Below are 11,743 nucleotides of genomic sequence, written 5' to 3'. Positions count from 1 at the left end.
CCTCTTGAAATAAAATAAGCATGTCCCTCATACACCCTCAAGACAGAGCCCTTTGGGTCACTACTTCCAAAACTCTTGGGCCTTTTGCAACTGCAAGCATACTCTCTGGTTCATGAGCCCTTCCCCTGACTCACCCATCTGACCCCGTCAAGACCTTTTCCATCACGACACACACCCTGTGGGCTGCTGTTAGCTCAGTGCCTCTGTGCTGGGCATCCCAGCTGACTCCTACGGCCGCAGGACAAGCAGGATTCCTGAGGTGTGGTGCCGCCAGAGATGTGATTTTGGACAAGACATTCCCTTCACAACTCCCATCTCATGTCTCCGGGTCTCCTCACTCTCCCCCTCCACAGTCAAAAATCTCACCAAGGAGTTGTCAAGATTCCCTTACCTTCTCACCCATTACGCAGTCAACAACACAATCAATCCATCTCAGCTTCTGTCTCCGTCTGGCTGTGTAAGTACCAAGATCACTGAAGACAAGACATCCGTATTGTGTTCAGGTCTTGGAATCAAGGGCCATTTTCTTTTCTCTTGAAATTTGATTTTGACATTAATGTTAAAAACAAAAGGTAAAATTAAGCAAACCAAGAACAATGAATAACCAGACCGTCTAGCCTAATGGTTAGAAGTGTGGATTTGTGTGTGTGTGTGTGTGTGTGTGTGTGTGTGTGTGAGTGTGTGTGAAATCTCCAAACTTCACTCTATACATATGTAAAATCAGGAAAACTAATAGAACTATCTCATGGAACTGTGCGAAATCCACCGAATGAATGTTTTGATCGTCTCATTGCTGTTTATAAACTCACGTGAGAGAATTATTAGGAAATCTATGTTTTGCTCTCTCCTGGCCACTAAGAGGCGCACTTCGGGAGAAGAAACGCGGGCGGAAATAATCTAAAAATTGGATTATCCTCCGGAGGGACGGCTTCAATTCCTGGCGGAAGTGAGTGACTCCTCGCTAGGTCTTAGAAGCTCAAAAAGAATTTCAAATTTTTATGCGGCCCCAACTGAAGGCATGAAAATTTTTAGTACTACTGCTAGATATTAATAACTAGGAAAACACAGGCAGCCTCGGCTTTTTTTCAGTATTATTTCTCTGACGTGTCTTTAGTATCTTTGAAGGGCTAAACGCCGGAAGTGCTTGCCTTTTCTCTGTCAGGATGCGAAGTGACGTCCCATCAGCCCCCGCGCGGCCCCGTCCTCTCTCTTCCTCGGCGCTGCCTACGGAGGTGGCAGCCATCTCTGACTCGGTGAGTGTTAATCGGTGGCCATCCGCGTCTCTGCGGTCTGCGTCTGGCCCCTTCGCCGCCTGTCGGGGAAGCTCGTCCTTCTGAGCAGTCGTCTGGGTGGGCATTGCCCTTCTTGGTTGGCTGGAGCGCGTACAGAATCCGAGCGAAACGGCCCGGCGGGTGATGGAGGTTCGCTTCCCAGGGCCGCTTGTGCTCCAACGGAGGCCGCCTGGGGTCAGTCAGAGCTGCGGACAGCTTGTTTGAGCCCTGGGGGCGCAGGGCGCTGGTTGGGGCCAGACTATGCGGGGGTCCTAGGGGGCTGTGAAGCGACTGGGATAGTTGCGGCCTGATTGCCCTAGCTCGAGTTCTCGGATCACCTCGCTTAGCCCTGTCTACTCACGTGTATTTGTCTATTTCCACTGTTCGGCGCTCCTCCTCCAATTTCTGGCCCTGGGGTTGCTGCTTTGACGAGACCGCCAAAAAAAAAATGCTGAGCTACGACTCGAATAGTGTAATTAACCGAAATTCTGGTAGCGGGTGAGGATCTCTGGGAATGTGAAACTGCGTCTTGACCTTCGAGGATCCCCCTTTGGCGGCATTCTTTCTTGGCTCTGACTGTGCAGGGTGACCCCCTAAACCTCCCAGGATCGCATCTGGAGAATGGCTTGTATTCTGCCAGCTTCGGAGTCGGGAGGGAAAGCAAGCCTGGCAGAGGTACCCATTCCATTCCCAGTTTGCTCAGTATCTGGTGATTGGAAGACACTCTGCAACAAGAGTTCAAGCCTCCGGGCAGGGCGAGAAAGTCCTTCCAAGAAGTCATCTTTGACGTGGTCTCTTGCCTCTTTCTTGAAGGCATCATGGCCGCCCTCAGACCCCTCGTGAAGCCTAAGATCGTCAAGAAGAGGACCAAGAAGTTCATTAGGCATCAGTCAGATCGATATGTCAAAATCAAGGTATGTGGCCCAGGATGGAAGTGTGTGTTGGGTGAAAAGAAAATAGATGGTCCCTAAACAGGTTGCTGGGTTTCTGAGCTCTGCTAGATGACTGGTCCCTGGCTGGTGGCAGGGCTCTCTAGAACCCCAGGTGGCCCTGCCTCACCGGCACTCAGGCTCTTGATGTATGTGTAAAGTTGGAATTTAAATAACACGGGGCATGGGCCTGTTTTGAGGTATATAGAGGCTTATACTAGTTACATCTCAGGTGCCTTTGTGACAATATGAGGGTGAGATTATACTTATTGCATAGGTGGGAAAACTTAGGTGCTGAGTGTGATGTTGAAAGCCAGGCTCCTCATCTTTATACACAGGCCCCTCACGGTTCATGGGTATGTAGTCTGCTTTTCCTTTGCTTGGAAGACGTGTGAATGGAGGTGTGTATTTGTGCTGGTCAAATGTAGGAGCTCCTATGAAATCCTGTTACCCAAAGACAACTAGAGTTTGGCACATTTCCTTTTCATCTGGCCCCCTTTTTTCTCCTGAAGTCAGAGTAGGCACCTTCACAGACACTAACCATGTGTGTTTTTTTATCTTCAGCGGAACTGGCGGAAACCCAGAGGCATTGACAACAGGGTACGCAGAAGATTCAAGGGCCAGATCTTGATGCCCAACATCGGTTACGGAAGTAACAAGAAAACCAAGCACATGCTGCCCAGCGGCTTCCGGAAGTTCCTGGTCCACAACGTCAAGGAGCTTGAGGTGCTGCTGATGTGCAACAAGTGAGTTGGGTCTCACCTCTGGGTTCAGGTGTCAGAAGCCAGCCTGTGAGATCGGTTTGGGCGGGCGACTAGAATGCAGTTGGAGGAGTCTTGTGTCCTCAGGAGCTTGGAGGATGCTTGTTGGGGACTCCAGAATGTTTCCTTTGCTGGGGGGAGGGGGTGTCCTAAAAGTGTAGAGGCCTGGGACCTGAAAAGAGGTAATGGCTTTGCTTGGCACTGCGGCATCCTTTGGCAGTGGTTTCCAGAACATTACTTAAGTGGGGGGAGGGGCAGGGATGAAACAGAGCCCAAGACCCAAGGGATTCTTAGTGCTGTGGCCACAGGACTCTTCAGAAGGCTGCAGGGGTGGAGGCGTTGCTGCCTCATTTGGGGCCCTGATGGGAGGTTGAGAAAGGAGAGGCCGCAGGCAGAGGACAGCATGTGTTCTGAGGAATTTAGACACTTGGGGAGCTCTGTGTGTAAATGACCTGTGGTCTGTGTAGGGCAGTGGGATGAGAAAAGTTTTTTCGTGGGGGGTGATTTAGACACAATTTTAATCTGGATTGGGGGGAGGCGGTATTTCTTGGTTAAGTGGAGGAGAGTTTGTTTTCTTCCACTACCCATAGTAATTCTGGGCACAAGTAATAAACAACTAGTATTCTCACTCACTGTTGAGTTTCTCTAGGTCAGGAATTTAGCCAAGCATTAAAATACTGCAAGTATTTTGGAAAGGATGGGCTTAGGAATTAATGTTGGATGCCCAAACCGCACTGAGTTAGCAGGTTGGTAGAGAACTGTGACAGAATGGTGTAGTTTAATACCTTTTGTGTAGCAAAGATTGCACTGCATATGTTGCTGGTTGCCATAAAGATAAGTGTGTTTTTAATAGTACCTTGGTAGTTTGTTATCAATAGCCACAGAAATACTCTGAATCTAATTCACAAATTCTATTTCTGGGCATTTATCTTTAAATAATTGAAACTAAGTTGATCATTGCAGTAACTGAACAACACATCACTGGTGAATGGTGGGGGTACAAGCACCAGCTGGAATGTTATGCTTATATTAAAAACAGTGGTCATTAAAAAAAAACAAAACAAAAACCCAGTGGTCCTGTGTGGAAGATGCCCAAGCAGAGAAAAAAAGTATTTTAAATATGTGCACTGTGATCATGATTATTAAATACACATAGATGAGGACCTGGGTGGTGGTGTTTTTTTTAAAGATGGAAAGTGTGATACAACTTAAGTCTCCTTTAAGATACTGGCATGAGTAGACTTTAAAACAAAGCAGTTCTCTGTCTGGATTGGTTTGTCTCTTACTGTGAAGCTATTTTCCTGCAGAGTTCTTAATTCTGCCTGCTGCCTTTAGAGTTTGCTGAAATTTGTCCAGGGGTAGTGTGTCTAGTCTTAATCCGCTGTAATGGCTTCATAAGGCATTTCCTTGCTGAAATGTGCTCATGAGACCAATTTGCTGACAACCTGGGGTGGGATGTGACTGTGAAGGAATGGATAGACAGACCAGTACCTGGCGAGTGCTCAGGAATTGTTGGGTCTTGTCATTCACTGGATGAGTCTAGATAGACATTGTTACTTTTCAACTTGAATTTTGTCTGCAGCAAACAAACAATGTTTATGGTCTGGGCCAGGGAGCCCTTGGCTTAAACAGACTGTTGGATTTTGGTTGTTGGTTGCTTTGCAGAAAGTTTACCTAAACTTTTAACTGGCAAGGCCAAGCTCCCTGAGACTGCCTTGAGCTGGGAAGGTTGGCCCAGAGGACTGAGGGAGAACCTTCAGAAGGCTGAGCCATCCTGGCCTGGCTGTGACTTGGGAATTCACTTCCACCTCGTGGCCTTGGTTTCCTTGTCTGTAAAATGGAGGTGCTGCCTGGGTCACAAGGCCGCTGGGAGGACTCAGTGAGAGGGGTCACTACCAGGGAACACTTAGGAGCTTGCTGCTAGCACCATGGAATCAGGTGAGTCTGCAGCCCCTGCCTTCAGTGCTGTGGCTCTGAAAGCAGAGGAACCAAAGCTTTTGCCTTCCCAGTGGAACACAGTGTGCCTTCCAGGCAGGCCTCCTTACCCACGTACTGATCGTCTCTTCCAGATCTTACTGTGCTGAGATTGCTCACAACGTCTCCTCCAAGAACCGCAAGGCCATTGTGGAAAGAGCAGCCCAGCTGGCCATCAGGATCACCAATCCCAATGCCAGACTGCGCAGCGAGGAAAATGAATAGACAGCTCGTGTGCACATTTTGTTTGTGGTAATAAAAGCATAAAACCCGACCATCTGTCGTCTCCCCCTTGGTTCTTTTTTTTTTTTTTCCCCCCTTGGTTCTTGCTCTTCAGTATGACAGCTTGCCACAGATTGGTCTTCTGCCTGTTTGTGCTCTCTGGAACCTTCTGTCTGGAAGGGGTGGTTTGTAAAGGACCTGTGATCCTTCTCAGGGTGCACACCTCAAGTGCTCAGACCAGGGTAGGTTCTGAGACCCAGATGGAGGGTCCTTGCACTTGAAGCAGGTAGTCATTTTTAGCCTCACTTTGTAAAGTTAGAAGTTACCCTGTGCGGTTCTTACAAAGACTGAGGACAATCAGGTTTCCCTTTTCAACCGTAGCCGTAGATCTCAGGTAACAATAGCTAGAATTCAGCTGTTCTATGACTTTTTATGAACCATTTTTCCAACACATGGTTTAAGCAGCACAGGTCACGTGGGATAGGGCATGTGGCACTCTGGCACAAGACTGGGTTTAAATCCCACAGTTCTAGTAGATGGATGTCTCAGATTGGGTCCTGTTCAAAACCTAATCTAACAAAATATATGTTGAGTAAATTACTGGTCATCTCATTCCTCTGAAAGACTTGGGAAGCATTCTGACGGTCTTAACTACTGAGGAAAGGAATTGTGCAGAGAAAATAATGATTCAGGATCTGTCCTTTATTGACCTGGGATGGCAGAAAATTGTTTGGCCTGACATTGACTGTTTCTGTGTCCTTGATACTAAAAAGTAAAGAGGACGGGTTCACAAACCATCCGGTGACACATTTGCCAATTTGCTACATGAGAGTCTGGGAATTAGAAAAAATTAACATCTTATTTCCTACCCAACCCACATGGCCTTGCAAAACTATAAAGCATTTTGGATTCTAAAGTGTGAAGAGCTCATAGAGGTATCTCGCTTTTCAGATGCCCAGCCAAAGCACTAATTTTTCGTAGATCAGAACAGGTGAAGTAGAGAAAGGAGAAGGACAATATCTGGGACAGTGGCAGGGAGGAAGGCCGGCCCCCTGCCTCCTATGAGCACAAGAGTATTTATTTCTAAAGACTAAACACTGAGCAGGGACCCCCGGCTGGAGGGAGCCAGGCTAACCTGTGTGAAGTCACATCCATTTTCACGGGAGGCCTGGAAGGACTACCACACCCCCTCTGAATGACTGTCCTGAGTTAAAGGGGCCAACTGTTGGCAGCTCTGACAGAGCCTGTGAGTTGGGGGTCCCTGGAGAAGGTGCTGGAAGCCCCGAGCAGGAGCTGGAGGGCCCCCAGGGAGATGGAGAAAGGGCAGGAGTAGAGGCCTGCGGTGGTAGGAGGGTGAGGCTCTGGCTTTGACTCTGGTGGGCCTCCTTGCAAGCTGGGGTCCCCAAGGGCTGGGTGCTAGCTGAGTTCCATGGAGTCTGTGCTGGGAGCCGAAATGGAATCCTTCTGGATGCTTTCAAAGAGGGCAGCCAGTTCGGGATTGGATCGGATTTGAGATGAGAAGTCAGCCATGATGGGGCTCTTGCCCACTTCCGGGATGGTCAGCAGGGCGGCCACTGCCCTCATGGCTGAGCGCTTCAGTTCATCTTGCTTCTCAAACTCTTGTTTCACGGAACCAGCTTTGACCTAAAGTGGAAACGATGAGCTGGTCACCTATCATCTTGCTCAGCTCATGCCCCATCTCCTAGCTTTACGTGCTTAAAAGTAGGCTCTTGGCACCGCTGGACTTGATGAATGGCTTGTTCTGACAGCCTGCTAGCTGACCCCTTCCCCCCACTCAAGTGCAACCCGCTCTGCTCACCAGCCCAAAGTTGGCTCGCCTGCCTTCTGTTGCCTTATCCCCACCTGACCCGCCTATTCAGGGAATCTCGGGAATTTCCCTACTGTTTATGGAATCAAGTCCAGGTTTCTGGTCTGCTCTCTGGACACTCCATGACTCAACCCAGACAACACTCAGGCTCTTCCTGGTAGAGGTTAAGAGCCTGGCATTGGGCAGTGCTGGATTCAAATGGCTCTGCCCTTTTCTTGGTTAATTCAAACCCTTCCAAAACCCAAATTAGTTCCTGCACTTGGCAGGCATTTATTGGGTCCCCTGGGTGTGACAGGCTCTGTTCTTAACACACAGCTTTCCGTAAGCCTTCTGCTCCAGATCCTCCCAGGACCATGAGGCACTCCAGGGTGATATCAGGCACTGCCTGATAGATAGTGTCTGACTCAGTTTCCCCATTAGGATGTGAGAGGAGGGAGTCCACCATGTTCAGTATCACATGCCTGGTGGTACCTGCACAAGGCCTGACACTCAGGACATGTTTAATAAAGACAGCCAGGTTTGAATACCAGCTTTACTGTAGCCTTAGTCAGTAACCTCTCTGAACCTTTGTTCTGTGTATGTAATGATAAGAATAAGACAGTGATAATGACTGAATAGTGTTTCATATACCACCTGTATCTCAGGAGGTTCTCAGTAAATGGTAACCATGAACCGTCTGCAGGGGACCCAGCAGGTACACCCAGGGCTGGGCAGGGGGCTTACCTTGGCAGTGCAGGTGGCCCTGAGGGGCTCAATGAGCCGATCCACCCTCTGCAGGACGGGCACAGGACACAGGGTAGCCAGTCGGGCGAGCATGATGAAGGTCAGCATCTGGCCAGGGGAAGGAGACAGTTCTTGGTGAAATAGCCCAGGACGGAAAGGAGCAGGCCCTGGGGGAGAGCAGAGGTCTGGACCCAGCCCCCGGAACGCAAGTCCAAAGTAGCAGCCGGCCTGCCTGTCGCACTGATCTCTGCTGGCACTCACCAAATACTGGCTGACCAAGGAATGTTTTCGTGCATTTGCCCAGCAAACACTGAGATTTACAACACTGGCTCTTAAGTGTGTGGAACTTTTGGATGATTACCACTCCATTTATTCACTTTTATATTGTCTGCTGCTGCTGCTAAGTAGCTTCAGTCGTGTCCGACTCTGTGCGACCACATAGACGGCAGCCCACCAGGCTCCCCCGTCCCTGGGATTCTCCAGGCAAGAATACTGGAGTGGGTTGCCATTTCCCTCTCCAATGCATGAAAGTGAAAAGGGAAAGGGAAGTTGCTCAGTTGTGTCCAAGTCTTCGCGACCCCATGGACTGTAGCCCACCAGGCTCCTCTGTCCATGGGATTTTCCAGGCAAGAGTACTGGAGTGGGGTGCCATTGCCTTCTTCGTTTATATTGTCTAAACAAGCACAATTAATGACTTGATTATTTTACATTAGTTTTTCATTGTAAAAGGGATTCATTCTCATTGTATATATATTAAAAAGCTCAAGGACAGAAGGTGAAACCTGTCTCCCCCACAGGTAACAAAATGGCCCAAACTTCTACAACTCACTCTCCACCTGACGGGGGGTCTGGGCCACCTTCCACGCCAGCACACAGATCCCACTCCAACAGTGTCAGGATCCCGTGACGGGAGGGACCCGGTGCACTGAGCCAGCTCTCCATGATCAGACATTTTGGTGGCTGCCAGCGTTTCCCAACCCCCAGAAAGCTGTGGAGAACCACCTCTCGCCTAAAGCTCTTGGAACGTGTGTTTAGGAGTTCAAGTCCACGGAGTCAGTTCACGGAGTGAATTCCACATTTTGAAATGTGCTTAGGGCTTCCCTGGTGGCTCGGTGGTAAAGAATCCGCCTGCCAATGCAGGAGATGTGGGTTCATTCCCTGGTGTGGGCAGAGTCCATATGCCACAGAGCAAGTAAGCCCGGGAGCCACAACCACCGAGCCTGTGTTCTAGAGGCCCGGAGCTATAAGTACCCTGCACTCTGCTCCACAGCACGAGAAGTCACCGCAATGAGAAGCCCACGCGCTGCAACTAGAAAGTAGCCTCTGCACGCCGCAACTAGAGAAGAGCTCGTGAAGCAACGAAGACCCAGGACAGCCACAAATGAATCAAGAAGTAAATGCATACAACGTTTCTAAGTTCTACATTTTTGTAGTTCTGGCCAAACCGACCTCCCAAGGCCTTGCCCACTCCCACCAAAGGTGTGAGAACTGGGTTCTTTTTCTTACTGGAAAAGAACAAAGTGGGGGACTTCCCTGGTGGTCCAGTGGTTAAGACTTGGCCTTCCAGGGCAGGGAGGGGCGGGTGGGGGGGCATGGGTTTGATCCCTGGTCAGGGAACTAAGATCCCACAAGCCATACTGTGCAGCCAAAAAGACAGAACAACGCAACTACTTTCGTGGGGGTGCCTGGGGCGGGTGTGGGGGACAAACAGGCAGCGTGTCCGGCGGGGCCCCTCCTACCCGGATATCGTAGTGGTCCTTCAGGCCGTCCTCCAGGTGGTTCAGGAACTCGCAGACGTCCAGCTGGCCCAAGCAGCTCTCCAGCAGTGAGTACATGCACTCGAAGGCCGCCTTCCGCACGTCCAGCCCGTCGTCCACTGTGTGCTTAAAGGGCCCCATCTCCACCTGCAGGAGGAAGGGAGGAAGACGGGCTGGGCGCTGTGACCCCAGGCACGGAAGACACCTCCCCAAGCTCCTGCTGTGCACCCCTCCCTCATTCAGCACTGTGTCCTGTCCCCAAATCATGCCTTAGACTCTCCAGTTTCCACGCCTGCGCTCAGCCGGCGATGCCTTTTGATAATGATAATAGTAATTCAAATGACATTATAATCCACTGAACAGGTATGCTCTGCCAGGCACTGTGCTGACTGCTGGACAGATGACACCTGACCAAATCATCACAAGAGTCCCAGGAAGACAGTGTTACTATAAACTCCGTTTAATATATGAGGAAACTAAGGCTCAGAAATGTTAACTTGCCCAAGGAGACGAGCCCAAGTTAGTAAGTGGTTTAATCAGAATTAAAAACCCAGGTCTCTTTGACATTGTTACAACCACAAGGGTTTGCTTGTAGTGGTAAACTCCTACTCACCCCTCAAAGCCCACTTCAGATGCCTTCTCTGGGGGAACCTTCCTAACCTCTCTAAACAGAATTGTATCTTCCTCCGAGATGCTAGGTGGTTCAGACCTTCTCTTTGTATCATGCAAAGACTTGGCTATTAAGTCACTTTAACTCTGTACCTCTTACATCCTAACTTCACCATGTGGGCTCTAAGTAAGTTCAATAATCAGGAGGCCATTAGCAAACTGGTGGCTTGTGTCTGGGCCAGCTGAGTCCTGGCGCCCAGGTGCAGGGCTGGGGTCCCTCGGACACCTGCTGAATGTCAAGTGATCACAAGAGTTGCCCACATTTATTGAGCGCCGACTGTGTGCCAGGAGCAGTTCTGAGCACTTGCAAGATTTAGCTCATTAAATCGTCTCAACAACCCTACAATGTGGACACCATTATGTCTTTCCTTTTGCCCGTTTGGAGAAACTGAGGCTAAGAGAGGATTGGGGCTGCCCCGGCCAGGCTCACACCACCAGGAAACACAGGGGCAGACTGGACCCTGTGAACCCGCGCTTGCTCTGATGAACCTGACCCTAAGCCTCTCCCCAGCCCCAGCAGTCCGGTCTGGCTGTGTTCTCCCCCGGCTTCACCTCTCGGATGAGGTCGCGGCGGATCTTCGTCTCCTGGTAGAGGAAGGGCAGGATGTCGTCCAGCAGGTCGCGGACCAGAGAGGGCTTGTTGTGCACGGCGGAGTTAAAGAAAGCCAGTGTGGCCCGGCGCACATTCAGGTCCGGGTCCTGCAGGCTCTCCATGAATTCTCCTGGCAGCAAGACCAGAAGCCGGGGTGAGGGGCGGCACAGCCACAGCCAAACACCGGCCGTCCCCGCCCCACCTCGCTTATCTGGTTAACGGGGGCCACTCAGACCTGCCTGGGCTGGTATGGATGTGTTCCGAGCATCTACTTTGCACAACAAACTCCAGATAAGAAAGTGGACTTGCGTGTGGCCTGGGTTTAAATCTAGGCTTGACCATGAGGTTACTGTGGGACCTTGGGCCTCCTCAACATCCTCATCTGTAAAACGGGGGTAACAACTGTAGGACTGGTTTCAGCATTTAAAACGTGGTAATGTTGCACTCAATATGCCAGCAAATTTGGAGAACTCAGCAGTGGTCACAGGACTGGAAAAGGTCAGTTTTCATTGCAATCCCTAAGAAAGGCAATCCCAAAGAATGCTCAAACTACCGCACAATTGCACTCATCTCACACACTAGTAAAGTAATGCTCAAAATTCTCAAAGCCAGGCTTCAGCAATACGTGAACCGAGAACTTCCAGATGTTCAAGCTGGTTTTAGAAAAGGCAGAGGAACCAAAGATCAAATTGCCAATATCTGCTGGATCATCAAAAAAGCAAGAGCGGTCCAGAAAAACATCTATTTCTGCTTTAATGACTACACGAAAGCCTTCGACTGTGTGGATCACAATAAACTGTGGAAAATTCTGAAAGAGATGGGAATACCAGACCACCTGACCTGCCTCTTCAGAAACCTGTATGCAGGTCAGGAAGCAACAGTTAGAAGTGGACATGGAACAACAGACTGGTTCCAAATAGGAAAAGGAGTACGTCAAGGCTGTATATTGTCACCCTGCTTATTTAACTTATATGCAGAGTACATCATGAGAAACGCTGGGCTGGAAGAGGCACAAGC

At 49.8% G+C, this 11,743-nt stretch overlaps 2 protein-coding genes and 1 non-coding gene across 3 annotated transcripts in view; 2 read left to right on the top strand and 1 right to left on the bottom strand.

The window, feature by feature from the left end:
• The first annotated feature begins 1,166 nt into the window (after positions 1-1,166).
• Positions 1,167-5,209, top strand: RPL32 (ribosomal protein L32). Its single transcript, XM_043443545.1, has 4 exons — positions 1,167-1,253; positions 2,085-2,185; positions 2,765-2,946; positions 5,031-5,209. Exons 2-4 carry the CDS (start codon positions 2,090-2,092, stop codon positions 5,158-5,160), a joined length of 408 nt encoding a protein of 135 aa, XP_043299480.1. The 5' UTR covers positions 1,167-1,253; positions 2,085-2,089; the 3' UTR covers positions 5,161-5,209.
• On the top strand, positions 1,868-2,007 carry LOC122425224. Its single transcript, XR_006264768.1, has one exon. It is a non-coding gene; the product is annotated as a small nucleolar RNA SNORA7 (small nucleolar RNA).
• Positions 5,210-5,841: 632 nt separating the features above from the next.
• The window catches only part of CAND2 (cullin associated and neddylation dissociated 2 (putative)), a 29,854-nt gene continuing 23,952 nt past the window's right edge, over positions 5,842-11,743 (bottom strand). The window contains exons 12-15 of the mRNA XM_043443535.1: positions 10,687-10,856; positions 9,448-9,612; positions 7,709-7,816; positions 5,842-6,801 (exon numbers count right to left, since the gene is read on the bottom strand). Of these exons, the coding sequence (XP_043299470.1) occupies positions 6,574-6,801; positions 7,709-7,816; positions 9,448-9,612; positions 10,687-10,856 (671 nt within the window). The 3' untranslated portion in view covers positions 5,842-6,573. The remainder of the gene's footprint in view (positions 6,802-7,708; positions 7,817-9,447; positions 9,613-10,686; positions 10,857-11,743) is intronic.

This window comes from Cervus canadensis, chromosome 22, assembly GCF_019320065.1.
Source record: "Cervus canadensis isolate Bull #8, Minnesota chromosome 22, ASM1932006v1, whole genome shotgun sequence".
Classification (NCBI taxonomy): domain Eukaryota; kingdom Metazoa; phylum Chordata; class Mammalia; order Artiodactyla; family Cervidae; genus Cervus; species Cervus canadensis.
Note: the sequence above shows the minus strand (reverse complement) of the source record. Positions and strands in the feature narration are given on the sequence as shown.